Raw genomic sequence first — 23,791 nt, 5'->3', positions numbered from 1 at the left:
GGGAAGGGCCTGCTGGTGCAGCAGCCAGTGTTGCAGAGACAGAGCAGTGGCTGCAGAGCTCCAGGAAGGGCTAACCAACTATCTGAATGGCAGGTTGGACATTGGCGGTGATGTGGGAAACTCTGTTGCACCAGAGGAGTCAGGGCATCTCCCCACTTCCCACAGAGAAAGTGGAGTCAGTGTCCATTAGCCAGAGATGGTAGAGCCCACCAGCATCTTAAACAAGTTTCAGCTACTAATTTTTTTTTTTTAATTGATTCTTCCAATCCAAGAACATGGTATATCTCTCCATCTGTTTGTATCATCTTTAATTTCTTTTATCAGTATCTTACAGTTTTCTGCATACAGGTCTTTTGTCTCCTTAGGTAGATTTATCCCTAGGTATTTTATTCTTTTTGGTGCAGTGGTAAAGGGGAGTGTTTCCTTAATTCCTCTTTCAGATTTTTCATCATTAGTGTATAGGAATGCAAGAGATTTCTGTGCATTAATTTGTATCCTGCAGCTTTACCAAATTCATTGACTAGCTTTAGTAGTTTTCTGGTGGCATCTTTAGGATTCTCAATGTATCTGCAAACAGTGACAGTTTTACTTATTCTTTTCCAATTTGTATTCCTTTTATTTCTTTTTCTTCTCTGATTGCCAAGGTTAGGACTTCCAAAACTATGTTGAATAATAGTGGTGAGAGTGGACATCCTTGTCTTGTTCCTGATCTTAGAGGAAATGCTTTCAGCTTTTCACCATTGAGAATGATGTTTGCTGTGGGTTTGTCCTATATGACCTTTATTATGTTGAGGTAGGTTCCCTCTATGCCCACTTTCTGGAGAGTTTTCATCATAAATGGGTGTTGAATTTTGTCGAAAGCTTTTTCTGCATCTATTGAGATGATCATACGGTTTTTCTTCTTCAGTTTGTTAATATGGTGTATCACATTGATTGATTTGCATATATTGAAGAGTCCTTGCATATCTGGGATAAATCCCACTTGATCATGGTGTATGATCCTGTTAATGTGTTGTTGGATTCTGTTTGCTAGTATTTTGTTGAGGATTTTTGCCTCTATATTCATCAGTGATATTGGTCTGTAATTTTCTGTTTTTGTAGTATCTTTGTCTGGTTTTGGTATCAGGGTGATGGTGGCCTCATAGAATGAGTTTGGGAGTGTTCCTTCCTCTGCAATTTTTTGGAAGAGTTTGAGAAGGATGGGTGTTAGCTCTTCTCTAAATGTTTGGTAGAATTCACCTGTGAAGCCATCTGGTCCTGGACTTTTGTTTGTTGGAAGATTTTTAATCAGTTTCAATTTCATTACTTGTGATTGGTCTGTTCATATTTTCTGTTTCTTTCTGGTTCAGTCTTGGAAGGTTATACCTTTCTAAGAATTTGTCCATTTCTCCCAGGATGTCCATTTTATTGGCATAGAGTTGCTTGTAGTAGTCTCTTAGGATGCTTTGTATTTCTGTGGTGTCTGTTGTAACTTCTCCTTTTTCATTTCTAACTTTACTGTTTTGAGTCCTCTCCCTCTTTTTCTTGATGAATCTGGCTAATGGCTTATCAATTTTGTTTATCTTCTCAAAGAACCAGCTTTTAGTTTTATTGATCTTTGCTATTGTTTTCTTTGTGTCTATTTCATTTATTTCTGCTCTCATCTTTATGATTTCTTTCCTTTTCCTAACTTTGGGTTTTGTTTGTTCTTCTTTCTTTAGTTCTTTTAGGTGTAAGGTTAGATTGTTTATTTGAGATATTTCTTGTTTCTTGAGTTAGACTTGTATTGCTATAAACTTCCCTCTTAGAGCTACTTTTGCTGCATCCCATAGGTTTTGGATCGTCGTGTTTTTGTTGTCATTTGTCTCTAGGTATTTTTTGATTTCCTCTTTGATTTCTTCAGTGATCTCTCGGTTATTTAGTAACGTATTGTTTAGCCTCCATGTCTTTGTGTTTTTAACATTTTTTTCTCTGTAATTGACTTCTAATCTCATAGCGTTGTGGTCAGAAAAGATGCTTGATATGATGTCAATTTTCTTAAATTTACTGAGGCTTGATTTGTGAGCCAAGATGTGATCTATCCTGGAGTATGTTCCGTGCGCACTTGAGAAGAAAGTGTAATCTGCTGTCTCTGGATGGAATGTCCTATAAATATCAGTTAAATCTGTCTGGTCTATTGTGTCATTTAAAGCTTGTGTTTCCTTTTCTGTATGGATGATCTGTCCATTGGTGAAAGTGGGGTGTTAAAGTCCCCCACTATTATAGTGTTACTGTCGATTTCCTCTTTTATAGCTGTTAGCAGTTGCCTTATGTATTGAGGTGCTCCTATGTTGGGCGCATATATATTTATAATTGTTATGTCTCCTCTTGGATTGATGCCTTGATCATTATGTAGTGTCCTTCCTTGTCTCTCGTAACATTCTTTATTTTAAAGTCTCTTTTATCTGATATGAGTATTGCTACTCCAGCTTTCTTTTGATTTCCATTTGCATGGAATATCTTTTTCTATCCCCTCACTTTCAGTCTGAATGTGTCCCTAGGTGTGAAGTGGGTCTCCTATAGACAGCATATATATGGGTCTTGTTTTTGTATCCATTCAGCAAGACTGTGTCTTTTGTCTGGAGCATTTAATACATTCACGTTTAAGGTAGTTATCAATAAGTATGTTCCTATTACCATTTTCTTAATTGTTATGAGCTGTTTTTTGTAGGTCCTTTTCTTCTCTTGTGTTTCCCACTTAGAGAAGTTCCTTTAGCATTTGTTGTAGAGCTGGTTTGGTGGTGCTGAATTCTCTTAGCTTTTGCTTGTCTGTAAAACTTTTCTTGTGTGTGTGTGTGTGTGTGTGTGTGTGTGTGGTACGCGGGCCTCTCACTGCTGTGGCCTCTCCCGCTGCGGAGCACAGGCTCCGGACGCGCAGGCCCAGCGCCCACCCAGTGCCCACGGCCCACGGGCCCAGCCGCTCCGCGGCACGCGGGATCCTCCCGGACCGGGGCACGAACCCACGTCCCCTGCATCGGCAGGCGGACTCCCAACCACTGCACCACCAGGGAAGCCCATCTGTAAAACTTTTGATTTCTCCATTGAATCTAGATGAGATCCTTGCTGGGTAGAGTAATCTTGGTTGTAGTTTCTTCTCTTTCATCACTTTAAATATATCGTGCTGCCCCCTTCTGGTTTGTAGAGTTTCTGCTGAGAAATCAGCTGTTAACTTTATGAGAGTTCCCTTGTATGTTATTTGTCGTTTTTCCCTTGTTGCTTTCAGTAATTTTTCTTTGTCCTTAATTTTTGTCAGTTTGATTACTGTGTGTCTCCGCGTGTTTCTCCTTGGGTTTATCCTGCCTGGGACTCTCTGCACTTCCTGGACTTGGGTGGCTATTTCCTTTCCCATGTTAGAGAAGTTTTCGACTATAATCTCTTCAAATATTTTCTCGGGTCCTTTCCCTCTCTCTTCTCCTTATGGGACCCTTATAATGTGAATGTTGGTGTGTTTAATGTTGTCCCAGAGGTCTCTTATGCTGTCTTCATTTCTTTTCCTTCTTTTCTCTTTATTCTGTTCCATGGCAGTGAATTCCACCATTCTGTCTTCCAGGTCACTTATCCGTTCTTCTGCCTCAGTTATTCTGCTATTGATTCCTTCTACTGTAGTTTTCATTTCAGTTTTTGTATTGTTCATCTCTGTTTGAACAGAGATGAACACCTCTGTTCTTCTAGGTGTTTGTTCTTTAATTCTTCTAGGTCTTTGTTAAACATTTCTTGCATCTTCTCTATCTTTGCCTCCATTCTTTTTCTGAGGTCCTGGATCATCTTCACTGTCATTATTCTGAATTCTTTTTCTGAAAGATTGCCTATCTCCACTTCATTTAGTTGTTTTTCTGGGGTTTTATCTTGTTCCTTCATCTGGTACATAGCCCTCTGCCTTTTCATCTTGTCTGTCTTTCTGTGAATGTGGTTTTTGTTCCACAGCCTGCAGGATTGTAGTTCTTCTTGCTTCTGCTGTCTGCCCTCTCAGCTACTAATTTTTAACAATAGCTTTATTCCTAATTACAAAGTAGTATTTATAGCATTTATTTTTAGAAATTATATGTATTACTGTTTAATTTTTTCAATCCCAGATAAACTCGGGATAATTTGATTTATATTATACCTCACCTTTGCCGGGTTAGCAGTCTATCGCTTGTGATGACAGAGCAGGAAGTTTTGTGCGACGGGGAGTGTCTCTGTTACTCTGAAACATCGGCTTTCTATCCTAAAGTTATCTGGGGCAGCATTTCATTCCTTGCTGGGACGTATGTGTCCCTGTGCAGTTCGAGCCACGGTGGTGTTTTCTTCTGCACCACTTGTCCTCTGTGCTAGCACCCTTCCCACATCTCAGGACGCATGTGCAGAGCCAAGGTGGTCCACGTGTACCCTCACTTGGACCTGAACCTTGGGATGCTTGCCCCTGGCTAGGCTCAGTTTCGTTTTGGGTAGCCTTTCTCATAGTCTAGTCCTGCCACCCTGAAGATTTTCCGTCTACTTTTATATTTCTCTGGTTGATTCACTGGGAACTTGGAAGGGGAGGGAGTTAAATGATGGACTTAAACTACTATCTCAGACCAAAAGAATCTTACCTCTGTTTCTTAGTTGCTTGTGTCAAAATACTTGGACAGTTTTTCAGAGGTAGTTAGTGTTGGGTTGTGTTTGCTCTCTCCTGTGGAACTGAATGATGGGCGCTGATACCAGAGGAGAGGGGAGGCCATCAGACTTTTCAGCAGAAGAGTCACCTCAGGTTTCATTTGTGACAGGAGCCTTCTGGCTGCTCTGTTGAGACTCTAATGTAGGGGAGGCCAGTTAGGGGTTATTTTAGTAATTTCAGTGGCTTGGACCAGGCTATCGTGGGAGCTGGGGAGAACTGGTCAGGTTCTGGGTATGTTTTTGGAGGTAAGGCCAGTGGGTTTTGCTGATGGAGTGATTGTGGGGATGCAAGGATGGTTAGCAGAGATAGGCTGTCTTGGCTGCTGGAGTTGCTGTTGACTGTGACGGGCACGGTGGAAGGAGGAGCGGATTTGGGGGGATAATCAGCACGTACTAGATTTTAAATACCTGTTAGACTTTGTCCACATGGAGATGTAGAGTAGGCGGTTAGATACAGAAGTCTGCAGTTTAGGAAGAAGGTCTCGGTTGGAAATAGAGAATTTTCTATATAGAAAAAAGTTCAGAAAGACTCCTTTGTTTTTTTTTTTTTTGCCATGCCACGTGGCTTGTGGGATCTTAGTTCCCTGACCAAGGATCGAACCCAGGCCCCCAGCAGTGGAAGCTCGGAGTCCTAACCACTGGACCGCCAGGGAATTCCCCCAGAAGACTTTAAAAAAAAAAGAATCTAGTTACAAGTTAAAAATTTTTAAATGGATATTTTTACCCTGGCAGGTATAGAGATCCGACTAATTTGAAAATCACTCTACTGCTCTATTATGCAGTCAAGTTTGAATGAGTAGGAATTACCTCGGGTCATCCCGAGCGATTAGACATTTATTGCAGATTTATTCCTCTGACGTGTGCACTGCATCCTTTCAGGCTTTGATTGCTTCTCCCCTCCCCCACTCCCAGCTGCTTACCTGTAGGAAGTAATTTTTTTTCAGCAGATGAATATGTAGTATGCTGTTGGCTGAGAGATTCCACATCTGTGAGGTATGTTTTTTTTTTTTTGGCGGCACGCGGGCCTCTCACTGTTGTGGCCTCTCCCGTCGCGGAGCACAGGCTCCGGACGCGCAAGCTCAGCGGCCATGGCTCACGGGCCCAGCCGCTCCGCGGCATGTGGGATCTTCCTGGACCGGGACACGAACCCGCGTCCCCTGCATCGACAGGTGGACTCTCAACCACTGCGCCACCAGGGAAGCCTGTGAGGTGTGATTTTTAACATTGCTGTTGCCATAGGGGACCTTGCATATTATTTACACAGAAAATGAGTTTTAATCTTAGAATCATCGGGAAATGAGAGATACTCATACTTTTGTTACAGTTGTGTTCAGAGATTATTGTTGGCAAAAGTTTTAACTCTTTTCTCAAAAATTCTGTTGGCTACTCTGCCCAAACCATTGTTGCAGTCCAGCTTGTTGGCATCCCATGACGGGAATGAGTGTGGTTCTTTATCAATTGTAGTTGAAGCAGTGAATGCTTATCAAAGATTATAAACCAAAAGCCCCTCTTTGGCTTTACTGTTTGGGATCTAGAATTGTAAATACCATGCCAAGTAGTAACTTGATTTTGTGTGCAACATTTTTGTTAGAAGTAATAATTCCATCTCACTTTCCAGCGTAAACTCCCGTGTAATAAGTCTGTCGCTGTGCAGATGGGATTCCTGTGGCACCTGCTCGTGACCTGCAGTAAAGCAAGTCATTGTTTTGAAACCACATTTTTCATTTCCAGATCTTCGAGGGCTCTTACAAGAATTTGTACTCTCCCTTCATGCCAACAACATCTTCCCCTTTAACTGTGGCAGCGTGTTTTTATTCCCCAGAGGTGTTCAGAAAGCATATACTTATGTAAATGTAGTAATTGTTGAAGTTGGAGGAGTTTTTGACTAAACCGTTAGCTATACGCTAGTTAGAAAGGGTGATTTAGACAATTAAAGAATTGGGTATAATGGAAGGAGCTTTAGATCCCCAAATGCTCTGCTTCTTTGTGTCTGTGACACTCTAGTGTCCCTTCACTTGGTGACATCTGTGGGAGTGACATCTGTGAGCACTGGTTCTTACCTTGCAGTGTTTATAGGAGACTAGTTGTGTGTGCAGTACCCAGAGTGTAGGGACCGCCCAGTAAGTAAAGGGCAGCAGCTACCGCCTTTGTTGCCTTCAACCAAACATGCTTCTTGGTGATCGACAGCTTTCACTCTTCAGGAAAGTAGTCTCCAATTCAGTTGCTTTAAAGGCATTAGTTATTAATATACTCTGATAAGATTGGCATAAGATATTTTCTGTTTACTGCCTGAAGTACTTTAAGAAAACCTCAGTGGCTGAAGTACTTCATTTTTTCTGTTTCCTGTACATTGTTATTTAACTAGCTCCTTGTTCTTAAATTTGGTCATTTCACTTTTTGGCAACTTCATTGTCTGCTGAATGGGAATTCCTTTATTTATTTGTTTTCTAAAGACCTGAGCATTTTAACAAATATATATGAGTTAGACACCCAGTCAGATGTAGTAGTAATAAATGTCAGCATAAGCTAGCATTTGATCTTTCTTTTTTTTAAAAATATATTTCTTTTCAAAATTTATTTATTTAATGTATTTTTGGCTGCGTTGGGTCTTTGTTGCTGCGTGTGGGCTTTCTCTAGTTGCGGTGAGCGGGGGCTACTCTTCGTTGCGGTGTGTGGGCTTCTCATTGCGGTGGCTTCTCTTGCTGCAGAGCACGGGCTCTAGGCGCGCGGGCTTTAGTAGTTGTGGCACACGGGCTCAGTAGTTGTGGCTCGCGGGCTCTAGAGCTGAGGCTCAGTAGTTGTGGCACACGGGCTTCGCTGCTCCGCAGCATGTGTGATCTTCCCGGACTAGGGCTTGAACCCGTGTCCCCTGCGTTGGCAGGCGGATTCTTAACCACTGTACCACCAGGGAAGCCCTAGCATTTGATCTTGCTAGAGAGGACCCTGCTGAAATTGACCCTATTCTTCATTTATTTTCATGAAATACATGCAACTTTCACTTTTTTTCATTGGAATTTTAATTTTGTTTTATAACGGTGCTCTGCCATTCAGAGTGAATAGCTTATTGTTTGGCAGGAATGTTTCATGTTGGGAGAACCTCCCTAACAGAATGAGACTTTTTTTTAATTTACTATCAAGTGTTGGGCTTAAGGAGGGAGAAACCTGGACAAGAAGCTCATGGGAGCGCCTGTGTCTCTTAGGGTCCTTTGAAGAGTTTCCTTTTGAAACCATGGGCTTCTGCTCCAGCCTGCCCGCTGGCAAGGGTTGAGGTATGTGGCCTGTAACCTCCATCGTAGACCATGGGGGCTGGCTCTTTCCTTTACAGATCTGCCTGAAGCAGAAGCAGTGCCAGCCACTTCTTGTGAAAACCAGAGTTTGTTCCTTCCTTTCTTAGTGTCCGTGGCCATCCTTGCTGCGGGTCTTGATGCTTGTCTCCCGGGTTAAGTGCTGTCCACAGTCTCGGGCCTCCCTCACATCCCTCTCCACTCGCCGCTGCTCAGTGTGGGGCTCTGCTCTGGAGGTGCACACGCTTCTGCAGACTGTCCGGCAGCCCCAGCAGTTTCTTTGGCTCATTCGCACACACTCTGCAGAACTGGGGGCTGCGTTTCTGGAGGGATCCTGCCCTCTTCTTCCCTTTGACTGGTCGAAACAGGTGCTGCCCTTGCCTCTCAGCCACCAGCACTGCAGGAGGGGCCAGTCAGCCGTGGGATGGTTTCGGGCAGCAGGGCACGTGGGGGATTGCTTGCTTACTTCAAAACCCGGGTCGGCATTAGAAGCAGAAGAGTATTCGGGGAATACAGTTATATGTGTTGTTCAAGTCTAAGGGACAGTAGACCTCTTTCCTTATCTTCAGCCGAGTTGACACCTCCCCATCACTTCTTAGGGCTGTAAACCGTTTTCTGGGTTACGTAGCCCACTTGCTAGGCAGGAGGCAGAGTTTGTTGTTGGTATGTCATTTTGTTGGTTCAGAATGACAGATGAATGCTACGTTTGTGGCGGGCAGGGTGAGGTTATTAGCATTTCAGACAGATCTTGGGATCGCTGTGATGTGCTAGGGAGTTGGATGAATAAAACATTCCCAGTTGTAAAGGAGAGCTAGTCATGCTTGGAAAGTATCCATTAAAATCTTCCTGATTTCTTAGTTTTCTCTAGCAATAATACATACTTAGAAGAAAAGGAAACTGGCAGTTAGCCAGGGTGAGGACCTGGGAAGGTCAGGTAAGGTAAGTGAGGGAATCATGGTACTGAAACGATTTAGCTGGGGTCAGAGTGGAAGAGTGGATGCCGTTCTTGGTGGGCTGTGAAAATTTCCTAGCATCAAGGGATTGTAGATGGTGATGAGGACAAAAAGCAGGACTGGACTGGCGACAGTGGAGATGTGGACTGGGACGGATGTGAGTGGCGGTGGTTGCAGGGCACACTGTCAGATTATAGGGTCGGGGGGGGGGCAGTGCCCACCGAGGATGGCTATGGTGACTCCCTGTGGGAGACTGAATGGCAATGACCTGAAAGTATTTCACACGTAGGATATCGTGTTGATAGAAAAGGCATTGACAGGCATCTTGAAATCTGAAGAATAATGACATGGCATAACGAGCCATGTGATAAAGTAACCTCTGTGCTCCTGGGAGTCTTTGAGAGTCAGTCTGTAACACCAGAAGAGGAAACAAGGTGTCATAGGTAGATTTTCTGAAATTTGTAACAGGAGGTTTTTAAATACCGCAGCTGAGCAGTGTTCTGGAAGTGGCAGTGGGGAGCAAGAAGGGTTTAGGTTCTTCCTCCATATGTTAGAAGGAGGCCTCTCCAGAAGGGGTCCCCATTCTGGAGACGCCCCCTTCTGGAGAGGCCAGGTGTCTTAAGGAAGAAGCTAGATTGTAGTTCTGGGGAGGTGGTAAAAGACTGTGAGATGCTTTCGGAAGTTGAGGAAGATTTTACTGTATTCTGAGCAAAGGCATGAAAATGCTGGGTGTGCTGAGGGCAGCCCGGGCGCAGACCGTGTGGGCAAAGGTACACTTGGGCTGGTCGGCCGCGTGCTGCGGGGGAGCTGGAGTCCGGTCCTATTCGGTTAGGCTGTTTGATTTCGTAATTAAAGCACCACAGTTTCATTTCACTTTTCTCAGGTTTAGCAAATGAGACATCAGAGTTAAAAGGGTCCATAATCTTATTATCTTTGTCTATATACATATTTACGATTACAGAGTTGTAATTACAGTTTAGGCATATTTGAGTGTTTTACTTTTTAGTTTATTATATCCATAATACTTTCCTAAATTGCTTCAGTCTTAATAATGGCCATGGCTGTCTACTCTTCCAGTAAATGAATGTTTCCCCAAAAGAGTAAAAGCATAAAGAGGTTTCTTGTAGTATTATCCATAATGATGAAAAATTTGGGAACATATTAAGGATCTCATACCGGGGGGATGGTTTGACACATTATCAAATTTCAAGTAGAATTGAAATGTGTAAGTGACAGATTAGATGTGGGAATTACAAAAAGAGAGTACCAACCTCAGATTTCTAAGTGGAATCTTAACATTGTCACCTGTCTGATGGATCCAGACACTGTGAACATTTGTGTGTGTTTATATGTGTGTGTGACCTTTTAAGCAATACATATAGACTACATTAAAGAGCATTAGACTCGTTTTTAGTACATGACCCTTAGTTACATTGTAGGTGGTGAATAAGTTAATCATAAATTTGTTGCATAGATATTTATTATTTATCATTATGATTTGAGGAGCTGTTTGTTTTACTTTCCAATTTTACAAATGATGGTTCATTCTAGCAGCAAATTGCCCGACCCTCACAAGAAGAAAAAGTAGAAGAAAAAGAAGAAGATAAAGCAGAAAAAACAGAAAAAAAAGAGGAGGAAAAGAAAGATGAAGAAGAAAAAGATGAAAAGGAGGACTCTAAGTGAGTTAAATAGTTAAATGTTGTAGTTATTTTTAAATAATGAGATTGAATCTACTGAAGGTATAAAATTTTAGATAAAAGAATCAATGGGATGTGTGCTTTGATCACCTAATAGTTATTTGAAATAATTAAGGAGTGGAATATTCCAGTAAGTATAACTTTTGGCTTGATGGACTTATTTGCCAGACATGACATACTCTGTTTCAGAAGGGATGAGCTACAATAATATACACTCTCACTGAGATACACTGAGTATAATTTAATCTTTGATTTGGAAGAACCTCAGGATCTTTTGTTTTGAACCTCAGGTAGTGTACATTAGTGTAAAAATGCTGCTAAATGGTTTTCATTTATATAACACCTTCTATTCCAGCTTTATGGATTTTATTTTTCATATAAAATAGACTTCCTGATTTTTTTTGTTGTTTTTAAAATTTATTTTTGGCTGCATTGGGTCTTCGTTGGTGCGCGTGGACTTTCTCTAGTTGCGGCAAGCGGGGGCTAATCTTCCTTTACGGTGTGTGGGCTTCTCATTGCGGTGGCTTCTCTTATTGCACAGCATGGGCTCTAGGCGCGTGGGCTTCAGTAGTTGTGGCACGTGGGCTCAGTAGTTGTGGCTCGCGGGCTCTAGAGCGCAGGCTTAGAAGTTGTGGCACACGGGCTTACTTGCTCCGTGGCATGTGGGATCTTCCGGGAGCAGGGCTCAAACCTGTGTCCCCTGCATTGACAGGTGGATTCTTAACCACTGTGCCACCAGGGAAGTCCAGATTTCCTGGTTTGTTTGTGGTTGCTGTTGCTGTTTTCCTGGTTATAAAAATAATTCTAGTTCCTTACAGCAAATCAGGAAGAGAGAGCAAAATAGAAAGAAAATTAACCTGTGATTCTGCCACTCAGAGACAGCTATCGTTGACATCTTTGTGTACATGTTTTGGCAGGGTTGGGTGCAGGGAGGCCCTTAGCAGCTGGTTTGTTTGTTTTTCCTCCAAGGATCAGCTTTATTGAGGCATAATTTTGCATAGACTAAATTTCACCAGTTTTTAAGGGTATACGTTGATATATTTTGATAGTTGTATGCACTGGTGTACCTGTTGCCGCACTCGTGACTCAGAACATTTCCATCACCCCAAGAAAGCTCCCCTGTGCTCCTTTGCAGTAGTTTCCCTACCCCCCATTCCCAGCCCCTGGTAACCACTAATTTGTTTTGCCTTTCCTATAATTTCATATAAATGGAATCATACAGTATGTAATCTCCTGTTGTGTGGCTGCTTTTACTTAATAAGTGTGAGATCCCTACAGGTTGTTGCTTGTGTTAGTAGTTTCTTTTTAATATTTATTGTTATTTCTATAATCTTCTTGGAAATACTGAAGGTTTATCTAATTTTGCGGCAGCTAAAGCAGCCTAAATCACTTGCCATGTTTTTTAAAGAGTTGGATACTTAATGCCATTCTAATTTTGTGCTTTAAGAAGATGATATCTATAAAAAATTTTTTTTTTTTTTTTTTAGTTATTCAGGTAAAACATTTATCCTCCACGTGGTCAGTGGTTCTGCTCATATGTTACTGCCATATCTTGTTTTTACTTTGTTCTTAAAATCCCTAGTTTATTTAACAAGCACTCATTTATTACTGCTGTGAGCTAGGTCTTATGGAGGGTGCAGAAATACGTAAGATACGTACTCTTCCCAGGTAGTTGATGATCTAGTAGGAAAAATTAGGCAAGGTACAAGTACTCTTTAAGGGAAAGAAAAAAGCCTGGAAGGAATGAGCAGAGTCAATAAAGTGTGCTGGGAGATTGAGAAGAGGTTGAGGTTTCCTTCTGCCTGGATAGTTTGGAGGACTTGTCGCAGGAGCTGGTGGTCGGTGTGGGTGGAACAGAGCGAGTGGTGTGAAGGCACAGGCCCCTTTGGGAAATGGCAGATAGTGGTTTCATTGGTTTGGAACGTAGGACGCCTCCAGGAGGAAAGCGGAAGGAGGTTGGGGTCCAGGTAGGTAAAGCCTTAATGAAAGCTAAAGCGTAACCTTCACTCAGGAGGCTGCATGGCTCTGTTTGGGAATAGGTAGGATTAGAATGGAGGAAATGGTTTATTGCCAAAGCTGTTGTGCTAGCATATGGGTCCATGAGCAATATAGAATGGATGGGGATGCAGAAGTCAGGAAGGCTGTTGTAAGAGACTGTGACTGTGCTACTAAGGCACTGAACACACGCAGAGGCGACAGAGATGGAGGTGGTGGGAGTGGTGGGAGGAACATCAGTGAGAGGAAAGGACCAGCACGAGGCACTGGTTCACATACAAGTAACTAACAAGGGGAAGAGCTGAAGGTGAAGTGGGATCTGTAAGCTGAGTGATGGTGAGCGTGCTGGTGCCGCCAGCAGCTGCTGGTCAGGGGCCAGGGAGCAGGAAGCAGGGTGGGGAGGGTGAGCGTGTTTTGGGGCGGGTTGAGTTTGTATTGATGGGAAGCCCAAGCGGTTATTCCAAGTAACTGGGAGGTTGGGTAGTTTTATTCAACTTCTATTTAAAGAATTTTCAAGGCTGTAATCTTTTTGGTGTATGTGTACTTTTAAATCACACAAAACGTTCTTTTGCTGTTGTTTCTAGAGAAAACACCAAGGAAAAGGATAAGACAGAAAGTACAGCAGAAGAAACTGAGGAGAGAGAGCAGGCCACGCCCCGGGGCCGAAAGACTGCCAACAGTCAGGGCCGCCGAAAGGGCCGGGTCACCAGGTCCATGACCAGTGAGGCCGCAGCTGCCAGCGCTGCAGCTGCTGCAGCCACCGAGGAGCCCCCCCCACCTCTGCCACCGCCGCCGGAACCCAGTGAGTGGACGAGATTGGAGCGAACGGGCCAGAATTTTGTTTGGGATTCTGTTTCAGTGCTAGGGTGAGGCAGGAGGGACCTCTGATATTGATGGCCTAGAAATGCTGATCTGAAATTCTGGCCTTTAAATTTGTTTTTTTTTTTTTTTTTTCTTTAATGAATTTATGTATTTTATTTATTTTTGGCTGCGTTGGGTCTTCATTGCTGCGCGCAGGCTTTCTCTAGTTGCGGTGAGCGGGGGCTACTCTTCGTTGCGGTGCGCGGGTTTCTCATTGCGGAGGCTTCTCTCGTTGCGGAGCACGGGCTCTAGGCTCACGGGCTTCCGTAGCTGTGGCGCGTGGGCTTCAGTAGTTGTGGCTTGTGGGCTGTAGCGCGCAGGCTCAGTAGTTGTGGCGCACAGGCTTAGTTGCTCTGCGGCATGTGGGAATCTTCCCGGACCCGGGCTTGAACCCGTGTCCCCTGCATTGGCAGGCTGATTCTCAACCACTGCACCACCAGGGAAGCCCTAAATTTGTTAGACTTTAATATCAAAGTCTTTCGAAAGAGGACATGAGCCCCAACCTTACTACCTAATACAGCTGTTTTTCTTTTTCCTTTGTTGTAATCCTAGTGTGCGTGCCACCTTGTTTCCTGATGTTCTAACTGGGCACATGTCATGAATGTTTTCTACTTTCTAAGTGATCTTCATTTTCACTTTCAATGGCTGTGAGATGTTGGCCATCTCCTCCCGCCTTTAAAACTAATATGGATAGCACTTTAATGAAAAAAAAAATCTTTATTCACATGGCATTTTCTTTCTGTTAAATTAGTTTTCATGGAAATAAATTCTTAGACAAGGGAATACTGGGTCTAAGAGTACACGCATTTTTCTCTTTCTTATTAAAGACCTCTCTTCATTAGTTTATAATGGGATCGTATTAATGATGAGTACCATCATTGGTGGTTCAGTGGTACCAAGTTTATCGTAACATGAAGTATGAAAGAAATTGCAAGTTTTGGAAATAACAGGAATGAAGCGAAGGAAACAGTTGGACAAGCAGATGGGGGCAGATCATGGTGGGCTTTGTCTGAACTGCTTTGCTTACAAAGTAGGGAGCCTACAGAGGTTTTTAAACAGAGGAGTGTTGTGACTAGATTGGTGTCTTAGAAAGATAACTCTGGTGACAGTGTGGAGGAGGTGTGTTTGGGGTAAGGGCTGGAGGCTGAGGGACCAGCTAGAAGGGCATCCTTATGCATTCAGTGGTCCAGGCAGCGAGGGGGTGTATTCAGGAGACCAGAATTGACATACATCATTGCATGTGAGTGGTAGATGGATGGAAAGATTTAAAAATTAGTCTAAGGCTTCAAAAATTAGTCTGAAGATCCTGATAATAATTGGAGTGACTGGGTGGATGGTAGTAATGTTAATTGAGAAGGAGAATATAGCAGGAGCTCATTTTAGGCCTGAGAGTCTCAATTTTCTAAAGTAAAGGAGAAAGTGTTCAGTTTGTGATCCATCTGTTTGCTAGATTTCAGGCACTGAGGATGAACACAGGGACTTCAGGAGTTCGGGGGAGATGGGGGTTCAGAGAACAGGAGAGGACTGCGCCTGCCTGGGCAGGAAGCAGAAGGGCGGCTGCTTCTTTTGACACTTCAGGAGAGAAGGGATGGAGCTCTAGGAAGTGGGGAGGCACCGCATTCAAACATGTGGACATGGATGGAATGTTAAAAAACGTCGAGGAAGACCATGGTACTGAGGAGTGTGGGATTTTCCCCTCTATTACAGTAGAGGAGAGGCTGATACCATCCTATTTCCATAGTTTCTTTCACCTAATGCTTTAAAGTGGCTTTGTGTCAGATAAATATTTAGGCTATAGATTATACGGTTGGTGCCATATAATCTATGAATGAAGGACTTCATTTTTCTCTGGCTTATTGGGTTCTGTCTTTATTTCAGTTTCTACAGAACCTGTAGAAACCTCTCGATGGACAGAAGAAGAAATGGAAGTTGCTAAAAAAGGTAAATGATAGTAGTTCAGGTTCTTCAGGTTTGTTTTTCTTTGTTTGTTTGTTTTTAGGGTTATTGTTAATGAGTGAGATGGAACTAATTTCTTTTTAATTGAAAAAAAAAAGTTCGTTCTTCCACAATGGTAAGTAGAATTTAGAAGTACACTTAAGAGTTCTTTTTTTTTTTTTTTTTTGCGGTACGCGGGCCTCTCACGGTTGTGGCCTCTCCCGTCGCGGAGCACAGGCTCTGGATGCGCAGGCTCAGCGACCATGGCTCACGGGCCCAGCCGCTCCGCGGCATGTGGGATCCTCCCGGACCGGGGCACGAACCCGTGTCCCCTGCATCGGCAGGCGGACCCTCAACCACTGCGCCACCAGGGAAGCCCAAGAGTTCTTTTTGATGGTGTGGTGCCCTGTAAGGTGCCCCAGTGTGCCTTGTTTAAGAGGCCCACTTCTGAGGAATTTTTCTCTCTCATTTTGTTTTGAATGTCTTGTTAGAGAGCAAGTAAGCTACTTTCAGTTTTCCAGAATAGTTGTGATTAAATGCTATTAAAGTTTTGGAAGGTATTTGATATAAAAACTCTCTTATTTAAAAGTTGCGTTTAATAGAATGATAAATACTTTCTCAGTTTGCATTTAGTAAGGCTAAGTTTGATTATAAAATGATTCAGAGGAGAGAGCATGGACTTTGTAGCCAGACAGATGAAGGTTTGAATTCTGCTTCTGACACTTTGCTAGCTGTGTGGCCTTCATCTTACTCTGGAACTTTACGGATCTTGTGTTCTTCTGTTGTTTCTTATAAATGTCATACAGTTTGAGATTGAACTAAAATTTCTAAAAGGATAGATAATTGGCTTATAAATAAAAAATTATTTTTTAAGTAAGCTGATTTTGAGAAAGATTAGCCAGCTCTTTTCGGGGTTAAGGATTTACCTTGTAGTTCTAAAGAGAAATTATTGCAAATAGCTTGAACTTTTAGTGACACATTTCAGATTTATTTTCTGTTTAGCTGGTAATGAGTAATGCATTTAAGAATCATATAAACCAACCTTACCAAAAATACAGCAGTTTAGAGTGTTCTGTCTTCAAAATATTTTTGTTTCAAGTTTATTGCTATGGTTAGCACATCTGTGACTGTCATGCTTCCGTGTATTACTGTCATCTGACTGTCCCAGCATCACAGTGGAGTAGGTAGGTGTCAGCTCTGCCACAGCGTGCTTTTGTCAGGTGCACGTCCTAGCACGTGACTGCTCAGGCACCACTCCTTCCAGCTTTTATAGTCAGATGTCAGCAGGATCTGGAGATGATCTTCCAGTTATCATTGTTAAGGAATCTATTGGTGTTAACCTTGGGAAATTGATGTCTTCCCATGAATTAATAAATTTGTACTAGAAATTCCTGCTTGGATACACCTATGTCTAAAATATCTCTCTGTATTTATGCATTTATATATCCATACTCGTTGCACATATGTATCTGTGTGCATACGTGCATCATTTGTTGGAAGAAGTGTCAGATTGCGTAGGTTCCTGTGATGTATTGTATTACAACAGGTCTAAAAGAAAAAAAAACTGGTTAATATTTTTGAGGGCATCCTTGATTGGGAACGGACTGAAGACATGCTGATTATAAATGAACCTTAAGTATATCTTTACTTTGTGTTAATCACTTACATTTGATTACCTTATTAACTTTGTATTGATATACTGTTTCCAAAGATTTAGAAGTACTGTACCTAATCACTCAGTTTATAGTGTTTGGGCTCTTACTGTGTGTCCAGCATTGTCCTAGTCTTCTGGGAGATATATAACAAGGATAAGGTTGAGTCCTTCCATTAATGAGCATGTTTTAACTTTGGGTAGAAAAATAGAGCTGTTAATGAGTTTTGTGTGAATCACATTTCAGCAAGCATTGAAGTATATCGATAAATAATTGAAAAAACACTTTTAGTGTTAATGACTGTGAATGCAGTGAATGAAGTTGATTTTATCATTTTTCTTGTTTGCTTTATCAGGTGACTACTCGGTTAATGTTTGGTCTGTTTTTAAAATACAGGTCTCGTAGAACATGGTCGTAACTGGGCAGCAATTGCCAAAATGGTGGGAACTAAAAGTGAAGCCCAATGTAAAAACTTCTATTTTAACTATAAGAGACGACACAATCTTGACAACCTCTTGCAGCAGCATAAACAGAAAGTGAGTATATCAGGGGTGGTGAGTCTTTTACTTACTGTTTTTTACTTAGTTTTTTTTTTTGAGCTTCAGAGATTGGCTTTGAAGGAAACTTTTTTGTATCTTGTATTTTTTTTTTTAACATCTTTATTGGAGTATAATTGCTTTACAGTGTTGTGTTAGTTTCTGCTGTATAACAAAGGGAATCAGCGTATCTTGTATTTTTATTTGTGTTTACCTGTAAAGGGAAATGCTGGTTTCTTGGCACAAGTTGACGATTTGTTTATTTACTGATAAGGAGTAAAATTTCTCTTGGTACTAATGGCGATTCAGTACTTTTGAGTTTTCTGTGAGCTGGATTTGAAAAATACAGGCATTTTGGAGTTTGAATTGAAAACTTTAGTTGTGTTTACCGTGTTGATTGAGTTGATTTGTCATATTAAAAAAACATTTTCTCAGAAAGATTCCATGGGGTAAAAACTAAAAACCGGCAAGTTTTGAAAATTATTGAAAGATTATTAGAGATTATTGAAAATTCCTTAACCAGGAAGTTCCAGTGTCCTCAGAGTTCACAGAGCTCTTTGAGGGTTCCATGAAGTCAAAGCTATTTTCATAAAAAGATTCAGATGTTTCCTTTTTCCACTGTCCGGACATTTGCGTCCGTGGTGTCAAAGCAGCTGTGGGTGAGCGTGCTGGTGCCTTAGCAGAACCGGGCACCACCGGGCGCCGCCGCGCTCAGCACGCTCTTCATCTCCGAGCAGTTGCAGCTGTGTTTTGTAAATGGCAATTTCACTTAAGAATGCCCTTGATGAAGCAACTAAAAATTGGCTTTGGTAAATCTTGAGCCTTACACACATCTGTTTGACAGTGGGAGGGTGCAGAGAGCCCTCTGCCTGGTCCTGGTGAGCAGCGGGTCTCACGGGAAGGCACTCTTGTGTCGTTTGAGTTCCAAGCCGAACTAGGCCCCCCACTCTTCCGTGGAATGTTATTTTTAATTAAAAGAATGACAGAACAGATATGGTTTTTCAGACCTGAATATTTTGCAGACATCTTCTTGAAAATGAATGAGCCTGTCTTGAAAGAAAACAACCATTAGTATTTGTTGCCACTTTTAAATTTCCAGCTTTTAGGCAAAAATTAGAATTTTGGGAAGTGTGTATCTCTCACCGTGAGATTAATTAACATCTTCACAATACCCAGACTTTTCTGATGAGATTAGTGGTAATAATAACTAATGTGATATTTTGATATATAATGAAATGTATCCAAATTTTAAAAATCTCTGTAACTCATTTTCCAAGTGACCAACTCATGATGTCACTGTATGTTGGGTATGGATAAAAGATCCATAAAATGTTCTTTAATACACCAAAGTACAAGATAGAGGAATGCATTTTAATAGAGTACCAAAAGTGTATCGATACGTTTCAGATTTCACGTTGCAACTAACCTTGAGTAGAGCATTTTATCCTTTTTAAAAAGATTTCAGGAAAAAATGACAAAATGTCTAATACCTGTTAAAACTCAGTGGAAGATTTATAGGTGTTACATTTCCGTTTAAAACGAATACTCTCATATAATGAAGCAGGGGTCTGGAGGTGCAGTAGCTCACTGCGTGTGAGGAGAGGGATGTCGCCGTCATGGTGAATTGCTGTCTCTTCTGCAGCCGTCCAGGACAGCGCCCCGCAGAATGGGTGGATGCCGCCAGAGGAGGGTACAGGTGGGGCACTGAGAAAACCCACAGAGTAGCTATTAGCTAATGCTCAAAAATAGAGCGTTCATGGAACCTTCTGAAGGCTTTTTAGATAATGTACCAGAGGAGTCTTCCCTGTGTTCTTGCTCAGAACATAAGGATGGGTTTGTTTTTGGTCTTCAGAATTTCATCTAGTTCTATTACTCTGATGTCAGAAAATGGATTTTTCTCTTGACTTAATTAATGCTTTAGGTTGGATCCTAAATCGCATATTCATATCTAAACTAAGAATAAGAAGAAATGAGAATAAGAATATTGGTAATTTTTCACAGTTGGGGTGTGGTAATAGGAATCTGTTATGTGTTACCTCTGAGGCATCTCTCCCTGGGAGAGGCTGGCAGCTGATGCCTGGTGATGTGCAGGGTCTGTAGGAGGCACAGAACAGAGGACTGCCAGGGCCGGGACCCTATAGATAGTACAGTAAATGGTTAACGTCTTACATTTACGTATATAAACACATACACTTACAGACAAGTGACCCCAGTAGAAGAATGAACAATTTTACGTAAACATGTAGTTTTCAGAAGGGAAAATCCTATTAAAAAAAAAAAAAAAGGAATTTGTTCTCAATAGTGAAAGAAATTCAGTAACAACAACTATGAGTTGTTGCCTATGAAATCATATAATTCTTAATGCTAGTGAAGGAAGGCTATTGCAGAATTATTAACCTGAATGCCTTGAAGTAGGAAAATTTGAACTGTATATTGGTAGAGTGTTTTAATGGAATCATTAATAAAAGTAGTAACCTTGAAGCATTTGTAAAGTAGGTGTGTGTGTAGTTCATGATTATATTGTTAAAAAAAAGGTAGGATATATAACTACATAAGGCCATCCTGTTTTGTTTACATGTGTACATAAACGTTTATACAGACGTATATGCATGTAAAAGACTGAAAGGAAATGCAGCAGTATACTTAGAATCTCTAGCTGCTAGAATTATGAGCAGTTCTTACTTTTCTTAACATACTTTTCTGTCTTCCACATTCCAACGCGTTATTTTTATTAGAAAATAAATATATGAAAATAAAAAGCAGGAGTTTTGTGGGTTTTGGCTCTTTGTACATGTATAGCGATGAGTAGTTCCAGAAACGGCTCGGACGTGACTTTTGATCAGTTTGATGAAAGCCATCCATCCACCTGCACAAAAGGCCTGTTAGTGGATCCCCGAGGTGACTGCACTCCAGCCAGAGTGCTTGTTGGACACGCAGCCTGCTGGTCTGGTGTGTGCGTGCCAGTGTTCTGCCTCACCTCAGGTGTAAGAAGGTTTGTTTCTTTCCTTTTAGTTACTTAAATCCCAAATAGCAATATTTTTTTACTCCTTTAGGCCTCACGGAAGCCTCGTGAAGAGCGAGATGTGTCTCAGTGTGAAAGTGTAGCTTCCACCGTTTCTGCTCAGGAGGACGAGGACATCGAAGCCTCCAACGAAGAGGAAAATCCCGAGGACAGTGAAGGTATCTCAGATCTTCCATCTGGTTGTGGCTTCTGCTAGCCCAGATGCGTGACGTGTACCTTAGTCATTTGACTATCTAGGAATTGCTTCATTAAGGAAACGTGAACACAATGCATTTATTCGTTCACTCAGCACATATTTATGTAGCTCCTAAGACGGCCCAGGTGCTACATCCAAAAGATCTTGAAGATGGTGGTCCTGCCTCAGACACTAAGTGCCAACATCAATAAAATGTCTGTGTGTCTGGATCGTTGCCACACGTATTGGTTCAGTCGGTATCATCAGTTACATTTCCCTCTTTATTTTATTCCACTGAGCTTGATTTATTTCAGTGTTTACAAAGCTTACACATGTCATATTGATGTTTTCACGTAAAAAGTATTAATGACCCAGAGGCACTGGCAGAAAAAAACGTCAGCCCAAAAAACTTAATAAAATCCTTTTCGTCACTTGAACAAATTAATGACAACTTCCTGAAAAAGCAAATATTTTCTTGATTTTTTTCCTAATTAAAAAAGTTACCTAATTTATTTCAGTTTACATTACTTTCAAAGTTGCCTTGGATTTCTTTTGAAAACTCTCCTCTTCTGAAGTGGGGATTTTCACAGTGATTTCAGTAGCTCTTTATATATTATATCTTAAACATGTTCATGTTTTTATGTATGCAAATATTCCCTCCATCTCATTTGCTTTTTGTTTTATCTTTAAATTACCAGAGTTTAAACTTTGCAGGTAATTAGAGCTATTTACATTTTCCTTTGTAGGCTCCTATATTTTAAGCTTAAGAGGTTCTACACCTTCCAGGAGTTTTACGTTTTGTTTTATTATTTTTTTTCTACAAGTTGTCGTTACTGGGTTTTCAGCTTAAAATTTGTCTTGAAATGGGTTTTGGCTTTGAACAGTAAACTTTATTCTGTGAGGTTTTGTGAAAAATGAGGCAGCTGTTACAAAAGTAAAGAGACTGTTGGAGTAGGCTCATCCTGGGGTAGAATGAGGGTCCTGCAGACAGTTGGCGGGGAGGGTGTGTCTGGCACTTTGAAAGAGGTCCTCAGAGTTTGTTCATTTTATTTATTTTTTATTTATTTATTTTTTTTGCGGTACGCGGGCCTCTCACTGCTGTGGCCTCTCCCGTTGCGGAGCACAGGCTCCGGACGCGCAGGCTCAGCGGCCATGGCTCACGGGCCCAGCCGCTCCGCGGCATGTGGGATCCTCCCGGACCGGGGCATGAACCCGTGTCCCCTGCATCGGCAGGCGGACTCTAAACCACTGCGCCACCAGGGAAGCCCCAGAGCTTGTTAATAGGTTTGTAGCTGGTAGCCAGTATTCCCTGGGTTATAAATGTACATGAAGCCTGTATTTCACAGACTGGGCGGCTTAAACAATAGAAATTTACCTTTTGGATTAGGGCCCCACTCTTATGACCTCATTTAACCTTAATTACCTCCTTAAGGTCATTATCTCCAAATACAGTCACATTGAGGGTTAGGGCTTTAACATAAATTTTGGGGGCAGGGGGACACGATTCAGTTCATAAGAAGGGCCAAGCCTATTTGTCATATACGTGTTTATTTCAGAACAGAGAAGCCTATCCATGCATGGGCTAACAGATTCCTAAAACCTGAGCACCAGAAAGTGACTTTTTTCCTTCTGTTTCCCTCCTGTTACTTTGTCTTAGTCTGAAGCTTTTTTCAAATTGTCAGATAAGGTGATTAAGGTTAAGTGAGGTATTGAAATCCTGTTTCCATCGGTTGTAGTGTGGGGTAGCATGGTCACGTCATCCCCATTTATACATATGCTTGTGTCGTGACATCTAGAATAGTTTCCTATTAATAGGAAATGAACTTGCCCCTAGAATTGTGGGATCTTCATTTCCTTTGACTTAATTTCATTTGGAAACTGCCAGAGAAAAGAAAGTACAGTGCGGTGTCCACGAGCTATGCCCCGTCTCACTGCCCAGCTTCCGGAGACCCTGCAGACCTCCTGTTGGTTGTGGGGTGGGGCTCTTGCCCACGGGAGAGGGGAGGCGTCTGCTGAAAGCAGAGCCTCCGTGTCTGGCTTCCTGAGACACGCCTCTAGCCGTGGGAGTGTCTTTTGTGACTAGATAAGTTAAATCAGAAAGACCAAAACCTTACCAGAATTTGGATGTGTTCTTGTTCTAAATCGTTCCTTAACGGTGTTTTGGCGGGGGAGAGGAAAAAAAGGCACTCACATTTGGCTGGTGCTTGGTGAAGCGCTGTGCCTTGGAAATATTCCTACTCTTTTGTGGCTTGGAAGAAGAAAATAACTGAAAAAGTGCTTATGTCAGATGATATCATCTGTGTAATCACTAACATGTCCTCCTGTGTTTGGAAGAGAAATGACTTGTTCATTTGTGCTTGGGTTTGAGGCTTTCCATCACCATATGTATAGAAATGAGGATGAAGTCGGGCTTTTTGTTGGCCTTTCAACGTTTTGGTAGCATCTTTCTCTAATAGTAATTGCTGCTGTATATTGAGACCTTACTACCTGTGAGGTGCTCTTCTGAGCTTTTGTCTTTTGATTTTGTTTTTATTTTTGAGACTTGAAGTCTCATCTGAATCCAGGCTCATACATCTAACTGCCTATTTAACATCTCTACTTGGATGCCTAAGAGTTAACATCCAGAGCCGACTTGTTGCCCCACCACTACAGCCTGCTTTCCCTCGAGTCTCTCCCTCGGTCCGTAAACGATGCCAGCTCTCTCTCATACCCCACATGTGGGCCATCAGCGAGGGTTGTTCACTTGTCTTTAGATGCATTATTTAGACTCTCGTCACATCCCCCTCCCTCCACTGCTGCCACCCTGCTTCCGAGCCACTGTCATCTCTGTTGCAGTGGCCTCTTGATTGGTCTGCTTGCTGCTGTTCGTTCCATTATATTTTTTTCCTCCAAAGAACAGCCAGAGTGAACCTTATAAAATATAAATCAAGTCTCTCTCACGCTAATGCTTTTTCTAATTTTCTTGGATTTTCTCAGGGACTTATTTTTTCATATAAATTATAAATTGGTCTGTGTAGTTTAAGAAGTT

The 23,791-nt window shown here is 41.9% G+C and overlaps 1 protein-coding gene across 24 annotated transcripts in view; it reads left to right on the top strand.

Moving 5' to 3' along the window:
- Positions 1–23,791, top strand: part of NCOR1 (nuclear receptor corepressor 1) — a 143,207-nt gene that overhangs the window by 69,257 nt on the left and 50,159 nt on the right. For 17 of the 24 annotated variants that reach the window (XM_089900272.1, XM_089900270.1, XM_089900280.1 and 14 more), the window contains 5 exons: positions 10,442–10,569; positions 13,167–13,384; positions 15,322–15,384; positions 17,427–17,566; positions 20,620–20,746. In XM_089900272.1, the coding sequence (XP_089756398.1) occupies positions 10,442–10,569; positions 13,167–13,384; positions 15,322–15,384; positions 17,427–17,566; positions 20,620–20,746 (676 nt within the window). The remainder of the gene's footprint in view (positions 1–10,441; positions 10,570–13,166; positions 13,385–15,321; positions 15,385–17,426; positions 17,567–20,619; positions 20,747–23,791) is intronic. The other 7 variants (XM_022560912.3, XM_022560907.3, XM_022560914.3 and 4 more) reach the window with 1 other exon arrangement.

The sequence above is a fragment of the Delphinapterus leucas genome, chromosome 19 (genome assembly GCF_059928025.1).
Source record: "Delphinapterus leucas isolate spDelLeu-1000000601 "Yukka" chromosome 19, BTC_Dleu_Yukka2, whole genome shotgun sequence".
In the NCBI taxonomy this organism is placed as follows: domain Eukaryota; kingdom Metazoa; phylum Chordata; class Mammalia; order Artiodactyla; family Monodontidae; genus Delphinapterus; species Delphinapterus leucas.
The sequence above is the reverse complement of the archived record's forward strand: the minus strand, read 5'-3'. Positions and strand labels throughout refer to the sequence as shown.